Source organism: Priapulus caudatus, unplaced genomic scaffold (assembly GCF_000485595.1).
Source record: "Priapulus caudatus unplaced genomic scaffold, Priapulus_caudatus-5.0.1 Scaffold98, whole genome shotgun sequence".
Classification (NCBI taxonomy): domain Eukaryota; kingdom Metazoa; phylum Priapulida; class Priapulimorpha; order Priapulimorphida; family Priapulidae; genus Priapulus; species Priapulus caudatus.
This window is the reverse complement of record NW_014577159.1, coordinates 409,582-425,726: the sequence shown is the minus strand read 5'-3', so window position 1 is coordinate 425,726 and position 16,145 is coordinate 409,582. Positions and strand designations below refer to the sequence as shown.

Here is a 16,145-nt window from a genome sequence, read left to right as displayed (position 1 = left end):
CTGTGTTGTGTGCCCCAGGAATCTACTTTGAGTCCCGTTTCTTTTTCTTAATATATATGTGAATGAGCCTATACCCTTAGCCTCAAATTTTAGTTCTCGATTATCTTGCTGACGATACTAACCTATTTAGTTACAAGTAAGCGCTCCGTGAAAAAAAAAAAGGTATGGGCGATGTCAGAATAAAAAGACCTTGAAAACTAGGGTAAAACATGGAAATTAAACATGAAATCTAAACTGGGCTGGGATGCCAATAGAATTCTCTTATTTATTTAAACAAGTGCCGCGGAGCGACTCAGGCGGCTCATCTAACGTCTCTGCGCGTGACTCTGTGCGTGGAGTGGTCAGAGAGCAGTCAGATGCCCGACGGATCTCTTGGATCCCCTCGCACTGCATCGCGCCCTGTCGCCCGCCCCGGTTGGGATTCAGTAAACCTGTTAGTCCCAAATGTGTTCACATCCACGCCGGAAACAGTGGAATGCACCAGGATGCGTATCTAGGGACACCTTCTCACGCGCTCGTCTCGCTTGGGCACTCGTTGATCGAAATTCGCCAACGAGCTCGACTGGCCGCGTACCCGTCTTATAGTGTTCTTCACATTTAACAGATTGGAAGCTTCCCGATCGTAGTCAGTCCAGCAACAAACATATTTGCCAAAGCAAAATTAGGCCTCACAGCATCTCATCCATTTTACCCTACGCTACGCTCTACAGACTGCATGAGAGAGCTGCCACCTGCTAACTAATTAACGCCTGGCAAAAAACTACTACAGCCACAACCACATGCACTTGGCAGTGGCATACGTTACATGTAAATACTGGCACAGTACAGAGATGCCACTTAGGAAATTATAGGATTTAAGGAGCATAAAACCTTCTTAATACCAAATTTAGCTTTTGAAATTTCACTTGCTGACATTGTAGCCTCGTACATCCAGGATGATAATTCTACTAGCAAAACCCGGCATGTCAAATTCTTTCTAACAGACAGCTAAAGACAATCCATGTTTAACCCTCCTCTTGAGGCGCTCAAAAGGTTTAATCGGATCACTTACTTCTCGCTACTGTCAGCCAGCAGGGACCATTTTCATAGCGTCCGTTCAGATAAAGCGATTAAAAATGCTTAGCGTCACGCTGAATACAAACAAGTTTTTCATATCGCCCTCCGCTTTCAGACCATGTCCTGCAGAAAATGTCTTAAAATCTGCCCTGTGCCCGTTTGACCTTGTGAGCCATGTTGACCTCCTATAGTTTCGGCACAGCCGATTGCGTTTTCGCTACCATTGATTGCTACTACATTCCGATCCTATTCACGGAGCTAGGTCGAAAAGCCGTTTAGATTTGTAGCCGCATTTCTGCATTTCCTGCCCTATACTCTTAATGTTAAGGTAGTGGAATGTTCCCTTCTTTTCACCTCCTTGACTTTGACTTTGCACCCCTAGCTTCGACATGTCCAACTCGTTTTGTACGATCCCCACTCGATGTTGATCGAATATCTCTGTGGACCGTACGTCACAGCGCGCTAAGATTTGGTGCCCAACTGTTGCTACGCGCGATATACGGTTCCGCGAACGCGATACGGCCGGACGCACGATCGTGCGATTCTACAAGCCTTGTCATATTCTGACTTATGTCAGCATGAGCTAAAACTAAATATATGATCAGCGTGCGTAATAAAAATATTAATTTATGTAAAACGTTTGAGATTTACGATTGATTAAATACAAGCTCCAACGTGTAATATTGCTAAATACTTGGCCGTGTTTAGTTCGACAGCTAAAAAACTTAATAGTGGGACTTTTTCATGTTAAAGTTATCAGCATCCAAATGGTGGCCCAAATCTGCCTGGAATGTATCTTCTAAAACTTAGGCCACTACGTTAATGGTTAACACACTCAAATTGGTACTTCTCTTTAGTCTACACCCATACTTAATTTCTATATTGCATATTACTAAGCTGTGAACTGGGGTCGGCAATCTAAAATCACCTGACAGCCAATCAATAAATTCACCAAGCTGCTAATTAGTCAAATACATCAATTTGCCTTGAGATGATGAGACCCTATTTCTTTCAAACTTGTGTTGCTTCTTAACCTGCGCGTATTTAACTCAAACTTGCAGCTTTAGCTTAAAATTTACGTTAAATATACCCACAATGAACTACCTTGATCCTATTTTCGAAATTACTTATCTAGAATTTCTTCATGTACTACTCTCACTTTCACTAATATCTTGCGTAATCATCAATTGTTATATCTACCAAGTCCGCGTTCTAATACTGCTCGTCTGGGCTAAAATATCACTTAAAGTTTGTAGGTGTACAAACTATGTATGCAAGTATACCTAATATACTAATTAAAAGGTACATTGTATACATTGTTTTTTATTTTTGTGCTGTATTTGTATATGTATTGTACTGAACTTGGCGTTGTCACTGCATGTACTGTACATTTGTATAATGATTGTACTTATATTGCTAATTGTATTTTATTGTAGAAATTGTACATTGTTTGTTATTTTGATTGCTATTGTACATTGTTACTATACATGAATTGTTTTGTCACTGCTTACTGTTACATTGTTAATGTATGAATTGTTGTATTGTACTATATTTGCTACATGTATTTGCTTTATTGTACCAACTATATTGTTACCATGAATCTCCATAATTGTATAGATACTGGTTAATATTGCATTATTCTCAGCTTTCGGTGTACTGCCTACGCTACCTCATTTTCTTATTAGTTCGATCAGCTTTCTATAAGCTTTTTCTGATTATAGGATATTGCTGTTTTACTCTCACTATACCTTTACACAGACTTGTACATTATATAATATGTTATATTTTTGTATATATACTCTTTTGCTGCCTTTTATAATTGCTTTTCATTTTCTAACCATGGACTGTATTAGCTCTCGTACTATACAGTAACAAACCCGCATATTATATGAACCTATGATAGTAACCTGTTAGGGCTAAGATTTTCCATTGTTTAGAGGCCCCTGGACATAAGAAACCTGTCTGTAGCCTAAAATTTGAATACAGGTTGTCTATTTGATAAAATTCAGTTAACACTTATAAAATAATCTTCGGATAATCAACTAAAAACATAAGGTTATTTTCTGGTGGCTGCTATATACCTTCTATTAGGGATAGCTATATAAGGGGCATATAAAAGAAATAAGACGGTAGAATAGGTTTGTGATTTTGTCTAAATTGCCAGTCATTTAGATTTAATCTTATATGAATATTTTCTATGAAACAATGTGACCTACACCAATATTCTATCCAGCCCGATGCACAGCAGGCCTTTTTTTTATAAAGAGAATAAGAACCTATTAAGAATCCTCATAATAGCCTAATTTCCCTAGTACTACCACTCTAGATTATTATATAGAACCTTTTAGGTCTAACTGGAGAGAGAGAGTTCTTACTTCGCGGGTTTTTTACTGGTAGCCCGCCGTACAGTTGCCCGCGCTTGGCAGCAGCACCGCGTTACGGGTTGCCCAGAGGCAACTGTATCGCTGGGCATAGCCTATAGCGTTGGGGCGCCGAGTGACGGTCACTTTCCCTCTTACAATACGTCCGGTGAGCCGCGCCGCATGAAAACAAAGCACGAACTCGGCTCGGGAGCGTCTATATTCAAGCCGCGGGTACGGACATGACGCGACACGCATATATTTGCTAATATATTGCTAAATTCGTGCCGTCAATAATTCAATATTTCACAGAGAGTATAGCCGTAAGCACCAATTTGAAATGAATCTATAGGTATCTATAATATATTATGCACAAGATCTCTCCGCTACCAGGCCTTGAATTTCATACTCTCTGTGGAATAGTTGCCAGTTTATTGACGCACGAAGCGCGCCACGCATTAGTCATCGCTAGTTCATTGCGCGCGTTAGCTTAATGTCAGCGCCGCGAAGCTGAATTTCAGATGTATTAAATTTTCAAAATATTCTATGTATACCTGGTAGCACACCAGTCATGTTCTTAGCTATACTCTCCTGTAAATATTGACGTTTATTGACTGCCACGCGAATAGTCAACTATATTAGGCAGAATATATGCGTTACTCGTTTAATTCTCCGCGTATCCGGCATTGTGATATTAGACAGCTGCCCGAATGGAGCGCTGCGGTTCAAGGATATAGATGATGTCCCGGATTTGCATATACAGTGTTAAATGCAACAGCGTTATACAGTGTTAAATGCAACAGAGTTATATAGTGTTAAAGGCAGCACAGTTAAGCATACTCCACACACAGTTAGTCTCCACACTCGCGGCACGAAACGACACAGCAAAACGCAGCGCCGTTGTGCTGAAAAAAAATACATTGTGATTTCGCGCATTGTGTCTGAGCGCATTGTGTTCACTCTGGTTCAGTGATGAGAAATTATGCATGTGCTTGTTGTCCATTGGCTGATGGTAGCGTGAGCAGAACATGTGATAAAAAAACAATCGCGTTGATTGGTTCAATTGTGTTTTCACCGTCACGTCAGCCGGCAAAAGTCAAACTCATTTGACTTTCGCCGTCGTCGTGAAACCCGGCTGGCGCCGTGTCGTGTCAGTGGAGACTGCGCTATAAGATATAATAGATTTGAACTTTGCCGGTAGGGGTGAACGACGCCGTTTCCGTGGCGTTCCGCGCCGCGCCGCGTGTGTGGAGACGGGGCTTTAGGGTTTAGTTTTAGTGTTAATACCTATGCTAAACAGTTTTGATGACGACGTAGCCGGTTTAGCGATGGAACAGGCTTTCAACCTTTTGCAGTTCAGAAACAAAGGCCAGTACAGTAGAGCAGCAGACCTCAGATGAGCACTGTCGCTCATGCGGCACTTGTTATTATATCAAGTATTTCTTCACAGACAATGGGTTTAAGAAAGAAGCTTTTATGATTGGGCAGGGGGAGATATTTAGTGTATTAATCCTCCATAGCAATTGGAATTTTTCAGCCATTTCAGGGCCTATCTTCTGCTAAAAGGAGTTAAACGTGTTGCATATCTCAGTCATGTCAGTAATAGGAATTTTGTCTTTGTTCAGTAATTTATCTGGCAAAATGGTGGTTTTATTTTTTATATTGACGATATTATTTATAGTATTCCAGGTCTTTTTTAAGTTGGATTTATGTTGCAGAAGGTATTGTTGGTAGTATCTTTTTTTTCGAAAGCTCTTATGTGATTCAATCTATTTGAATATTGCTTGTAAAGTTTTTGTTGGAGTGTGGTACCATGAAGATAGTGAGTTGAGAACCTTTTTTTTTCTTGTATTAATAGAGTTTAATATACCTTTGGAAATCCACGGTTTGAGGTGGAGTTTCTTCTCCTTACGTGAATTAGATTATAATAAGATACCCAGATTTGTTTATATGCCAGTTGTAGCTTAATTCTACTCTGTATTCAGTCACCTGTTAAAGGGGTTATTTCATAAATAACTGCACAATCGAGAAGAATATAGCGAAAGATAGTTTCACCTAATAGCGAATGTGTTACTGATTACTCTAGTATAAAAATTACCATGAGTGTATGCTGTTATGGTATATAAAGTAGAAAATATTGCAGCCACATTCTGTCATATAGCAACAATTCGCTTGAACTTGGCAACCGCCACACAAAAGTGAATCTCATTGAGTGACGTATTGGTTCTAGACGGTGTACAAATGTTCTACGACATGTTAGCCACAGAATAACTTCATATCTATGCATTCATTAGCATGTCATTGTGTACATTACAAATTATTTTGTTATTTGTTCTTATTCAACAGTCCTCTTGCGATATTCGTCTTTGTGCGGTGTAAAGGGAAACATACTTTCAGTTTCTCATTCTTGTAGGTGGAAATACCCGCGGAGATAAACTGCAATAGGAAAAGGTCATACGCCGTGATCATGGCCAAGATGGTCGTGTATTCAATAAGTCAGCATGTGGCTTCTGAGTTGCCGGCAGATCAACCGGTGCTTACATGCGCCTTATGCTACGCTGAATGTACGTTGACGGCAATGCACTGGATTCAGGACTGTGAGTGTGTCTTCTGCAAAACGGTAAGATTGTAAAGTGTAATCTTTTAAACCATTTGGCATTAATACTAGTGTTGTCAATCGGTTGTAATTTCGTAATCGATCATCGGTTGGACCCAAGTAACAATCAAATAAGAACCTGTTTCAAATTTTAGGCTACAACAGGTTCTTATGTCAAGGGGCTCTAAATGGAAAATCTTAGCCTAACAGGTTCTTAATCACTAGGTTCTTATATGCGGGTTTTTACTGTATAGTACGAGAGCTAATACAGTCCATGGTTAGAAAATGAAAACATATAAAAGCGAAAGAGTATATATACAAATGATAACATATTATATATATGTACAAGTCTGTGTAAAGGTTAGTGAGGTAAAACAGCAATATCCTATAATAGAAAAAGCTTATAGAAGCTGTCGAACTAAAGAATGAGGTACGTAGGCAGTACACGAAGTAGAATATGCAATATATAACCAGTATCTATACAATATTGGAGATTCATGTACAATATATGTACAATACAATACATTACAATATATGTACAATACATACAATTCAATACATTACAATGTACAGTACAGTGACAAAACAATTCATGTATAGTACAATGTACAATACAATACAAAATACAAACAATGTACAATTTACAATAAAATACATTACAATATAAGTACAATACATTACAATGTACAGTACATGCAGTGACAACGCAATTCATGTACAATACAATACAAATACAGCACAAAATAAAAACAATGTACAATGTACTTTTAATATATATTGGTATATTGCATCATAGTTTGACACCTACAAACTTTAGTGATTTTTTACCACGAGCAGTATTGAACCTTGGTAGATGATAACACATTGATGTTGCAAGTTTAGTGAAGTGAGAGTGTACATGAGAAATTCTGATTTCTCAGTAAATCTGATTCTGAAGTAATTTCGAAAAAGATCAGGTAGTTCATTGTGGGTATATTTATACGTAAATTTAGCAAGCTCAAGTTGATTAATATCCGCAAGTTTTAGAAGACCAAGTTTGAAGAAATAGGGTCTCTCATCTCAGCAAATTTGATGTATTTGATAATTGCATTGTGAACTTTATTGATTGGCTGTAGGGTGATTTTAGTTGCCGACCCCCAGCTTAGTATAGCATATAGAAATTAAGGTATGGGTAGACTAAAGAGAAGTAAACCATTTTGAGTGTGTTAACATTAACGTAGTGCCTAAGTTTAGAAATAATTCCAGCAGATTTGGCCAATTTGGTGCTGATAACTTTAACATGAAAGTCCCACTTTAGTTTACTGTCGAAATAAACACCCAAGTATTTTACATTATTAGCACGTTGGAGCTTGTAATTATCAATGTAAATCTCAAACGTTTCATAATTAATATTTTTATTACCAGTGATCATATATTTAGTTTTTAGCTCATCTGACATAGTCAGATGCAGCTTGTACGAAGTCTGCACGATCGTCGTCGTACCGCCGTACCGTTGGGCCGTCGTCTGTTCCGTCGCCCGTGCAACAGGTTTTGGGATCAAATCTTAACCGTCTTGACGTACGGTCACGGATATCGGCGGCACAGGTCGGGGGGGATCGTAAAAGCGCGTTGGGATGGTCGAGAGCTGGGGTCAAAGTCAAAGGTCAAAGAGGTGTAAAAGAAGGGGGAACATTCACCTCTTAACTTAATGCGTATAGGGAAAGGATAATGCCCAGAATGCGGCAGCAAATCTAAAAACGGCTCGAGCCTAGGCCGTGCGGAGATAGGTCCGGGTGTGACTAGCATCGCATGGCTAGGAAAAGCCATCGCTTGCGCCGAAATTGGAGGTCACAGGTCAAGAGGTCAATGGGGCACAGGGCAGATTTTAGACATTTGTGCTGAGTGGACATGGTCTGACCGGAGCGATTGAAAACTTGTTTGTTTCAGGCGGTGAAGCTAGCATTTTTATGGCTTTATTGAAAGACCATGAAATGTCGCCTGCTGCTGAAGATGCGAAGAGTAAGTGTCGGATAACCTTCTTGACGGCCTCACACGATGGAGGGTTAAACAATGGATTATGTTTAGTCTGTCTGTTAGAAGAATTTGACCTGCCGGGTTTGCTAGTAGAATCTAATAACATGCCTGGATGTAAACGGAGGCTGACAATGTCACATGTGAAAATTTCAAAAGCTAAACTTATGGTTTAAGAAGGTTTATGCTCGCTTAAATCCTATAATTTCATGCATATACTGTACTGTCCAGTATTGGTTTACAATGTAACGGTATGGCCAGCTGCCAGTTGCAGTGTGGTGGTGGCTTGTGTAAGTTTTTTGCCTGCGTTAATTAGTTTACAGGTGGCAGCTCTCTATTGCACTCTGTAGAGCTTCGTAGGTAAATGGAATGAGTGCTTACCTATTCTTGAATCTTGCAAATAGTTGTTGCTACTACGTACGATGGGAGCTTCCATCTTTAATACTGAGACACTTGTAAACGTACGCGCCATCTCGTGGCAACTTTCATAACGCTGGGCCCGAACGAAGCATTGCCTTTGGAGAAGGTTCCTTCGATACCCATCCCTGTGCATTCGAACAACGCGCGTTTCGGCGTTGTATGTGAGACACATTTTGGGACTAACAGGTTTAACTAGAATCCGCACCACTCCCACCCAAGAGTCACCGCGCAGTAAGAACGTTAGATGAGCGCTGTCGCTTCGCGCGGCACGCTGTGTTTTCAATAATTAGAGAATGCTATTTGGCACGTGCCAGCCAGTTTAAGTTTCATGTTAATTTGCATGTTTTAGCATTAGTTTCAAGGTCTTTTTATATCTGAAGCTTGTAATAAATAAGGTTTGGTTGGTAGTATCGTCAGCAAATAATCGATGAACGCTAAAGATTTTGAGGCTAAGGGAGTAGGTTCATTCAAGCATAATATATTAGAAAAAGAAAGGGACTCGCAAAGTAGATTCCCTGGGGGCACACCACATTGAAATGTCGCAGAAGGATGCGAACATGTGTTTGCGATTTGATAATGGCTAGTTAAATAGATAGTTGTTCCTCTACAGCCATAGTGGGCTCTAGCTTGGAAAGCAATAATATTGTGCTGAACAGTATCAAGCTTTAGAGGGCAAGTCAATGACAAATTCCACCCGAAATTAGCCACTTGCGTCTATAGATTTTAGGAGAGTATCGTATTAGATTCTGATATTAGGGCGCAGTGCATGGTTTTTGTGACAAAGTCTGGTTGCCTTTCTAAGTCAAAATTGAAAGAGTGGAGAATATTTCAGCAAGGTTGACTAGAACATCATAGTCCGTTTGTAGATAATGTTTTTCACACAATGTTTTAGCTCATGCTGAACATAGTCCCCAATCAGCGCAGCTTTAGTGAGAATGCGGCATTATCGTCCGTGCGGCGTACGGGTCGCGCGTCCCGTCCGGTCGCGCGCCCAACAGTTTGGGTCACGCAATCTTAACACGCGCTCGACGTACGGTCAGCAATATTCGGGGACGTGGGGGCGGCCATAAATCCGAAAACGAGTTGGGGGAATGTCGAAGCTGGGGGTCAAAGGTCAAAGGTCAAGAAGTGTAAAAGAAAGAGGGAACATTCCCTCCTTAACTTAAAAGTATAGGGAGGAAATGCAGAATTGCGGCAACAAATCCTAAAACCGGCTCGACCTACGGCTCGTGATAGTCGGTAGGGATAGCATCAGGTAGGAAAAGCCCATCACTCAGTGTGCAGCAAATTGGAGGTCACAGGTCAAAAGTCATGGGCATCATTGCAGATTTTAGACAGTTTTCTGAGGACATGGTCTCGACGGAGCGATTGACATCATGCAGGATCTCGCAGCGACCGGAGCTGTTCGGTCATCTCAAGTGCTCACTCTCTAAGTGTCCTCAATGCTCGAGGAAGCATTGCAACTTTCATGAACATGACAATTCTGCTGTAGCAATATTTTCACCTGGTTTTCATAGCTACGATAACATTTTAAATGTTATTCATCAGTGTACCTTGGACGTGCCATTCCAGCATTTGAGCTGCGATCAAAATGTCATCTGCATTCTCCAGAAGACCAGTTGCTCTCAATGACACTTATGGAAGGTCAGGCAGTGGTTCTTCGATGATGGCGTATGCTGTTGTCATAAGGTTTATAGGTGTCCTCGTCCAAGCAGTGTCAGACATAATTAATAGCGTCTGGATAAATTTGCTTTTTTTTGCAACGGTGAGCGAAATAAATCACAATGTGGCAGATTCGGGGAAACGTATTGAGCATCGTTATATGCGACCACAAATTTCAACAAGACTGTTCCGCAAACACAACGAAGTTATTTTAGATGCAACGCAGACCATCCATTCACAAAGCCAAAGTAGAAGTTGATGGACCAGAGTGCTTATCATTTCTATGTAGCGCAAAACAAGAACACTTTAAAAACGATGATCGGCTGTAGGCCCAAAGAGACGCATTTTAATAACGTGCAGTGATAGCTATGGTGGTGAGCGCCAGTGAGCCGTCCAAATTATTGAGTAGGTCGGCCAGGCTGTGTAGTAGGGTATGTTTGAGCCAGGGGTGAACACGCGATCATGTCAGATAGAGGAAATGCATGGTTCAGGATCTGTTTGCTATGTAATACGTGCATGTAAACACGCCGCTCAATACTCAAAGGGAAATGCGCGCAACTTATGGCACCGAGACAGTTTGTTAGGGATAGACGTATCGCATCTAACGAGGATTCTGTGTAGAGAGGGTCATTGGTCTAGTAGCAAGACATTTAAAAGTATTAAAACCAGAGACCTGCGCCGCATCAGAAGATTTGAACTCTCGGGTGGAAGAAATTGTTTTAAGGTGTGCTTCTGCATGATTTCAAAGCTTTAGGCGAGCTATTGTCCAGCAGGTAAATGCCTAGTGTCCTGTAGTAATGGCTGCCGTTTTGAGAAATAAATATATAGCAATACATTTGTATTGCAACTATCACCACGAATCACGTTAGGCTTTACATAATTCTCGGGAATCACATATTACTAACTCCTGAGACAGCACACGAACAAGGAATAAACACCGCACTTCAACATATGCATCAGCTAATAATCAGGGCAACCGTAACGACACAGGCGAAACACGCAGCGGCCGTTGTGCTGAAAAAAAATACGTTGTGATTTCGCTGCAAATTGTGTCTGAGCGGGCATTGTGTTCACTCCCTCTGGTTCAGTGATGATAGAAATTATCGGGCATCGTGGCTTGTTGTCACATTGGGCTGATGGTAAGCGTGAGCAGAACATGTGATAAAAAAAGCAAGTCGCGTTGATTGGTTCAAATTGTGTTTTCAAAAGCCGTCCACGGTTCAGCCGCAAAAAGTCAACCTCATTGAGCTTTCGCGCAGTCGTCGTGATAACGCTCGGCTGGCTTCCCGTGTCGTTGTCAGTGGAGACTGCTGCTATAAGATTATAGATAGGATTTTGAACTTTTGCGCGGTATGCGTGTGAACGACGCCGGGTTTCCCGTGGCGTTCCGGCGCCGCGGCCGCGCCTTGTTGTGGAGAGCGGGGGCCCTATTAGGGTTGTGGATTGGGTCTTTTAGGTGTTACATACAACTCCTCTTTAGTGGCTACGGAAGGCTAGCTTCTGTTGCACTCGATCGCTCTAAAAGTAGCCGAGTTTACTTGCGATGGACAGCTGCTGGCTCTTCAATCTGTGCAGTTCCAGAAACAAAGGCCAGTAAGTGAGAGGGCAGGCAGACCTCAGATGAGCACTGGTCGGGCTGGACATGCGGCACTTGTTATTATATCAGTATGTTCTTCACAGACAATGGTTTGAAGAAAGAAGCTTTTATGATTGGGCAGGGGGAGACTATTTAGTGTAATCCTGCCAATAGTCAATTGGAATTTTTGTTTAGCCATTTGGTCAGGGCCTTCTTGCTGATAACAGAGTTAAGACCGTGTTTGCCATATCTGCAGTGCATGTAGTAATAGGAATTTTGCTCTTGCGTCAGTAATTTATCTGGCAAAAATGGTGGATTTTATTTTTTTAATATTGACGATATTTAGTTATGTATTCCGGTCTTTTTTAAAGTTGGATTTATGTTGCAAGAAGGTATTGTTGGTGTAGTATCTTTTTTTCGAAAACAGCTCTTATGTAATTCAATCTATTTCGAAATATTGCTTGTAGTTTTTGTTGAGTGTGGTACCATGAAGATAGTGAGGTTGAGAACCTTTTTTTTTTCTTTGTAGATTAATAGAGTTTTCACATATACCTTTGGAAATAGCAGCGTTCTGAGCTGGACGTGTTTTTCTCCTTACGCTGAGATTAGATTAGTAATAAGATACCCAGATTGTGTTTTATATCGCGTTGTAGCTTAATTTAGCTCTGTATTCAGTGCACCTGTTAAAGGGGTTATTTCATAAAAACAAGCTGCCACAATCGAGCAAAGAATACAGCGAAGTATAGTTCAACCTAAATAGCGGAATGTGTTACTTGATTACCTAGTATAAAATGATTACATGCAGTGTGTATGCTGTTTATGGATATTAAGTAGAAAATATTGCAGGCCACATTCTGTCATATAGCAACAATTTCGCTTGAACTTGGGCAACCGCCACACAAATAGTCATCTCGTTGAGTTGACGTATTCTTCTAGACGGGTACGAATGTTCTACGACATGTTGCCACAGAATACTTTAAATTATGCTATGCATTCATTGAAATGTCATTGTGTACATACAACATTACTTTGTTATTTTTTCTCATTCGAACATTCCTCTTGCTATATTCGCCTTTGTGCGGTGCTAAGCAACACATACTTGTCAGTTTCTCATTCTTGTAGGTGCGCAAATACCCGGAGATAACTGCCAATAGGCAAAAGGTCAACGCCGTGATCATGGCCAAGATTGGTCGTGTATCAAATAGTCCAGGCATGTGGCTTCTGAGTTGGCGGGCAGATCAACCGGTGCTTACATGCGCCTTATGCAGCGCTGAAGTACGTTGCACGGGCTACTTGCACTGATTCAGGATGTGGAGTGTGGATCTTCTGCAGAAACGGTAGGATTGTAATTTGTATCTTGTTAAACATTTGGCGATTAAAATAACTAGTGTTGTCAATTCGCGTTGTAATTTCGTAATCCGATCATCGGTTTGACCGCCAAGTAACGATGATCGGTTTAGCAATCGGTATACTCGACGGGTGTTGAATGCCTGCGTGTGCGTAACCGTCATGTCATGGTTACGTGTGTGCATGTATGTGCTCGCTTGTTTAGCCGCTGTTTACTGTTTGTTTTGCACTGTTACTACTGTGGTGTATTATACTAATGTATGTTAATAAAGGATAACGCTTGTATTTTTTTTTTAGTAGGCGATGATATCTCTAGATATCTCATCACACTTTTCGCAAGTTTTCTTGTTCAAGTTTTACATTTATTTCTTTGTTAAAAAATATTTTTTTTTTATGGAAATCGATTATGGCACTTTTGATACACCGCAAGCGCTTGGTTAAGGCCACTGTTCAACCGATGATCGAGTATAATCGATGATCGTGACATCACTAATTAATACTAAAATATTGAGCAACGTAAAATTATCCCCTCCATCAATGTCACTTGTGTTCCTCTTGGTCAGTGCTTAGCATACTCTTAGTCACTGCTAGGATAGAGATCATAATATTTGATATTTGAAAATGGACAGCTTTGGTAAGTCGTTATCAATGTGGCCAGTGTGATGATAGTAGGTCTAATCTATAGACATGAAGATGGGCGCACACGTCTGCTCCACAGCAAGCTTACCATAGTGACATGTGAAGTGTATAAGTCCTTTCATCATCTGTGTAAGATTAGAATATTCAACGAATACGATGCATGTACACATCAACTTCAACTTTGTGAAAGTGTTTGCCACCAGTAATCTGCAGGGTTTCTTATGTACATAAGAGGCACAGTGGCGCACCGCCGTTGTCAAATTTAACATCGCCGTTGTGAAAATGTTCCTGTATTTACTGATAAGTATATCCTGTATCTATATATGAATACCTATAAGTATATCAATACATCCTGTATTTGAATCCATCATGGGCGTTTTTTCCCAAACTGGCCATTACCTCCTTTGTCTAATTTTCCCTCAGAAGAAACCCTGATCTGGATTATTTTAATGGTGCTTATGTGTGTGTGTGTTGGGGGGTGTAGGGGGGTATGGTGTGTGTTTCTATGTAAAAGGTGTATGTGCAGAGATTACACTATAAAGTAGCAGGACATGCCGATTGACTAGAACAGTAGAAGCATAAAATTTTAATAACGTACACTGTCTGGAGATTAAAAATGTAGGTTTGTGCATATGTAGCCAGGGAATTTTAAATGACCATTCTTTTATTGAGTTGGCAACACGGTTTTGTTGAGCTTTGTATGTGGCTGTGTGTTACAATATTTATATCTAGATTTAATTTATTATATTAAGTAATGTAGTACATAAAATATATATATGTGTATCATGTGTGTGTGTGTGTACGTGTGCGTGTGCATATGTGCGCCTGTTCGTGTGCATGCACGTGTGTGTACGTATGTGTGTTCACATGTATGTGTTACCATTCCTAGCCATGTACTTACTTGCTTGCTTGCTTGTACTGTTTGACTGTGAAATGCTCTGTAGTAGAATAAGCAAAAAGGAACTAACTGCGATTCTGTTTTGCCCTCTTTCAGTGTCTAAACAAATATCTCTCTCTGTTGATCAATGAGGGAAACTGTTCTCTGCTCACATGCCCTGATGCGGAATGTGGGTCACAGGGCAGGTTCAGCCACAAAGAGGTAAGCAGGAGTTTGACTGAACATTATTGTTGTGAAAATACTAAGCCTGTGAGTGTGAGACACTGTGAGTAAAAGTGTCAGGAGAGAGGACGTGATGCCTCAAGGGCCTAGTGGAAAAAGCCACGGGCTACAGGACAAAACGCTATAAATTGCATGGCATATAACCAAGTACGTAGTTGAATTCACCGTGAGCTGGCTTCTAATTCAAGCCTGGGCAAGTTTATTTCATTGTCTAGAACTGATTAGTGAGCTAAATAAATGAATTTAGGTTTTAGTCCCTTTAACTACCTGAGCTTTCATAATTGCACTAATTGATCTGTGTGCTCGGGTGTATTTTATAATTATTGTGTCGATCATTTGTTTTGTGTTTGGAGTAGCAGTGAAAAATCATGGCTGCTTTGTGAATAATTACCAAACATCCGTTCGTTAACCTAGCAGGCGTGAAATGTTATTCTGTTATTCAGACAGATTTTTGCCACGACTGTTTATTCTTGAAGCCGTAATAGCCGTACAGCTACACGACTTGATTTTTCCTATAGTTTACGACCCCAGACGCTCATTATTTAAAGCCGGGCTTAGATCGGCCTTGCGACGCGACGTGATTTGATTGCCTTGCGACTGATTTTCTGCAATTGGTTGCAAAGTCGCAGAGAAAGTTCGACCTAAGCACCCATGCGACTGCCAGCGCACGACCCGCGCCAGAAGGAGGCCGGACTCTTTTCTTTGCTTTTAAACAAATTGTATCCTGCATGTACATTATATAAATCCCTGTAGCGCAATACTTATATGCTTACCAAGCAAACACAAACATTCAACATAAAATGTATCTCCCACACAACACAAAGTCCGCAGCACTGTATGACACCATGCTGAATTTGTAAAAAAAACCCGCCCCGAAAAAAACCGTCTACGCTAACCAAACTGTCAGCCTGGATTCGGGTGAAGGCAAACAACGAATTTTATTATTGTGCCGATGTGGTTTAATAATTGATGCAAACGTTTAGCCTGGTGTAGGTCGGGTTACGATTGAAGCGACGCGATGCGACGCACTGCAACTGAGTTGCTTAGGTCGACGGCGACGTCGACTGACAGCGACTGCCTGCCGACCAGTTACAGGCAATCACAGAAGGCGCTTAGGTCAAACTAAATGAGTTATACATGACTTGTTGCTGTGTGCATTGTTGTGTACATGACTGTATGCACTGAATTGTTTTTATTCGCGTGCATTCGTTCATTATGCACAATATAATCTCGTCAGAGCAACGTAAGGCAGCTTATGTCGGGTAGTAACCATGAAAATAATGGCTTGCGACCGGTGGAACTAGCCGCCGTCGCATCACAAAAGTAGAACATGTGCGACTCGCTGCGACTGACAATTTT

At 40.8% G+C, this 16,145-nt stretch overlaps 1 protein-coding gene across 1 annotated transcript in view; it reads left to right on the top strand.

The window, feature by feature from the left end:
* Window positions 1-16,145, top strand: part of LOC106805066 (probable E3 ubiquitin-protein ligase RNF144A-B) — a 42,774-nt gene that overhangs the window by 2,786 nt on the left and 23,843 nt on the right. The window contains exons 2-3 of the mRNA XM_014806540.1: window positions 5,830-6,036; window positions 14,661-14,765. Of these exons, the coding sequence (XP_014662026.1) occupies window positions 5,830-6,036; window positions 14,661-14,765 (312 nt within the window). The remainder of the gene's footprint in view (window positions 1-5,829; window positions 6,037-14,660; window positions 14,766-16,145) is intronic.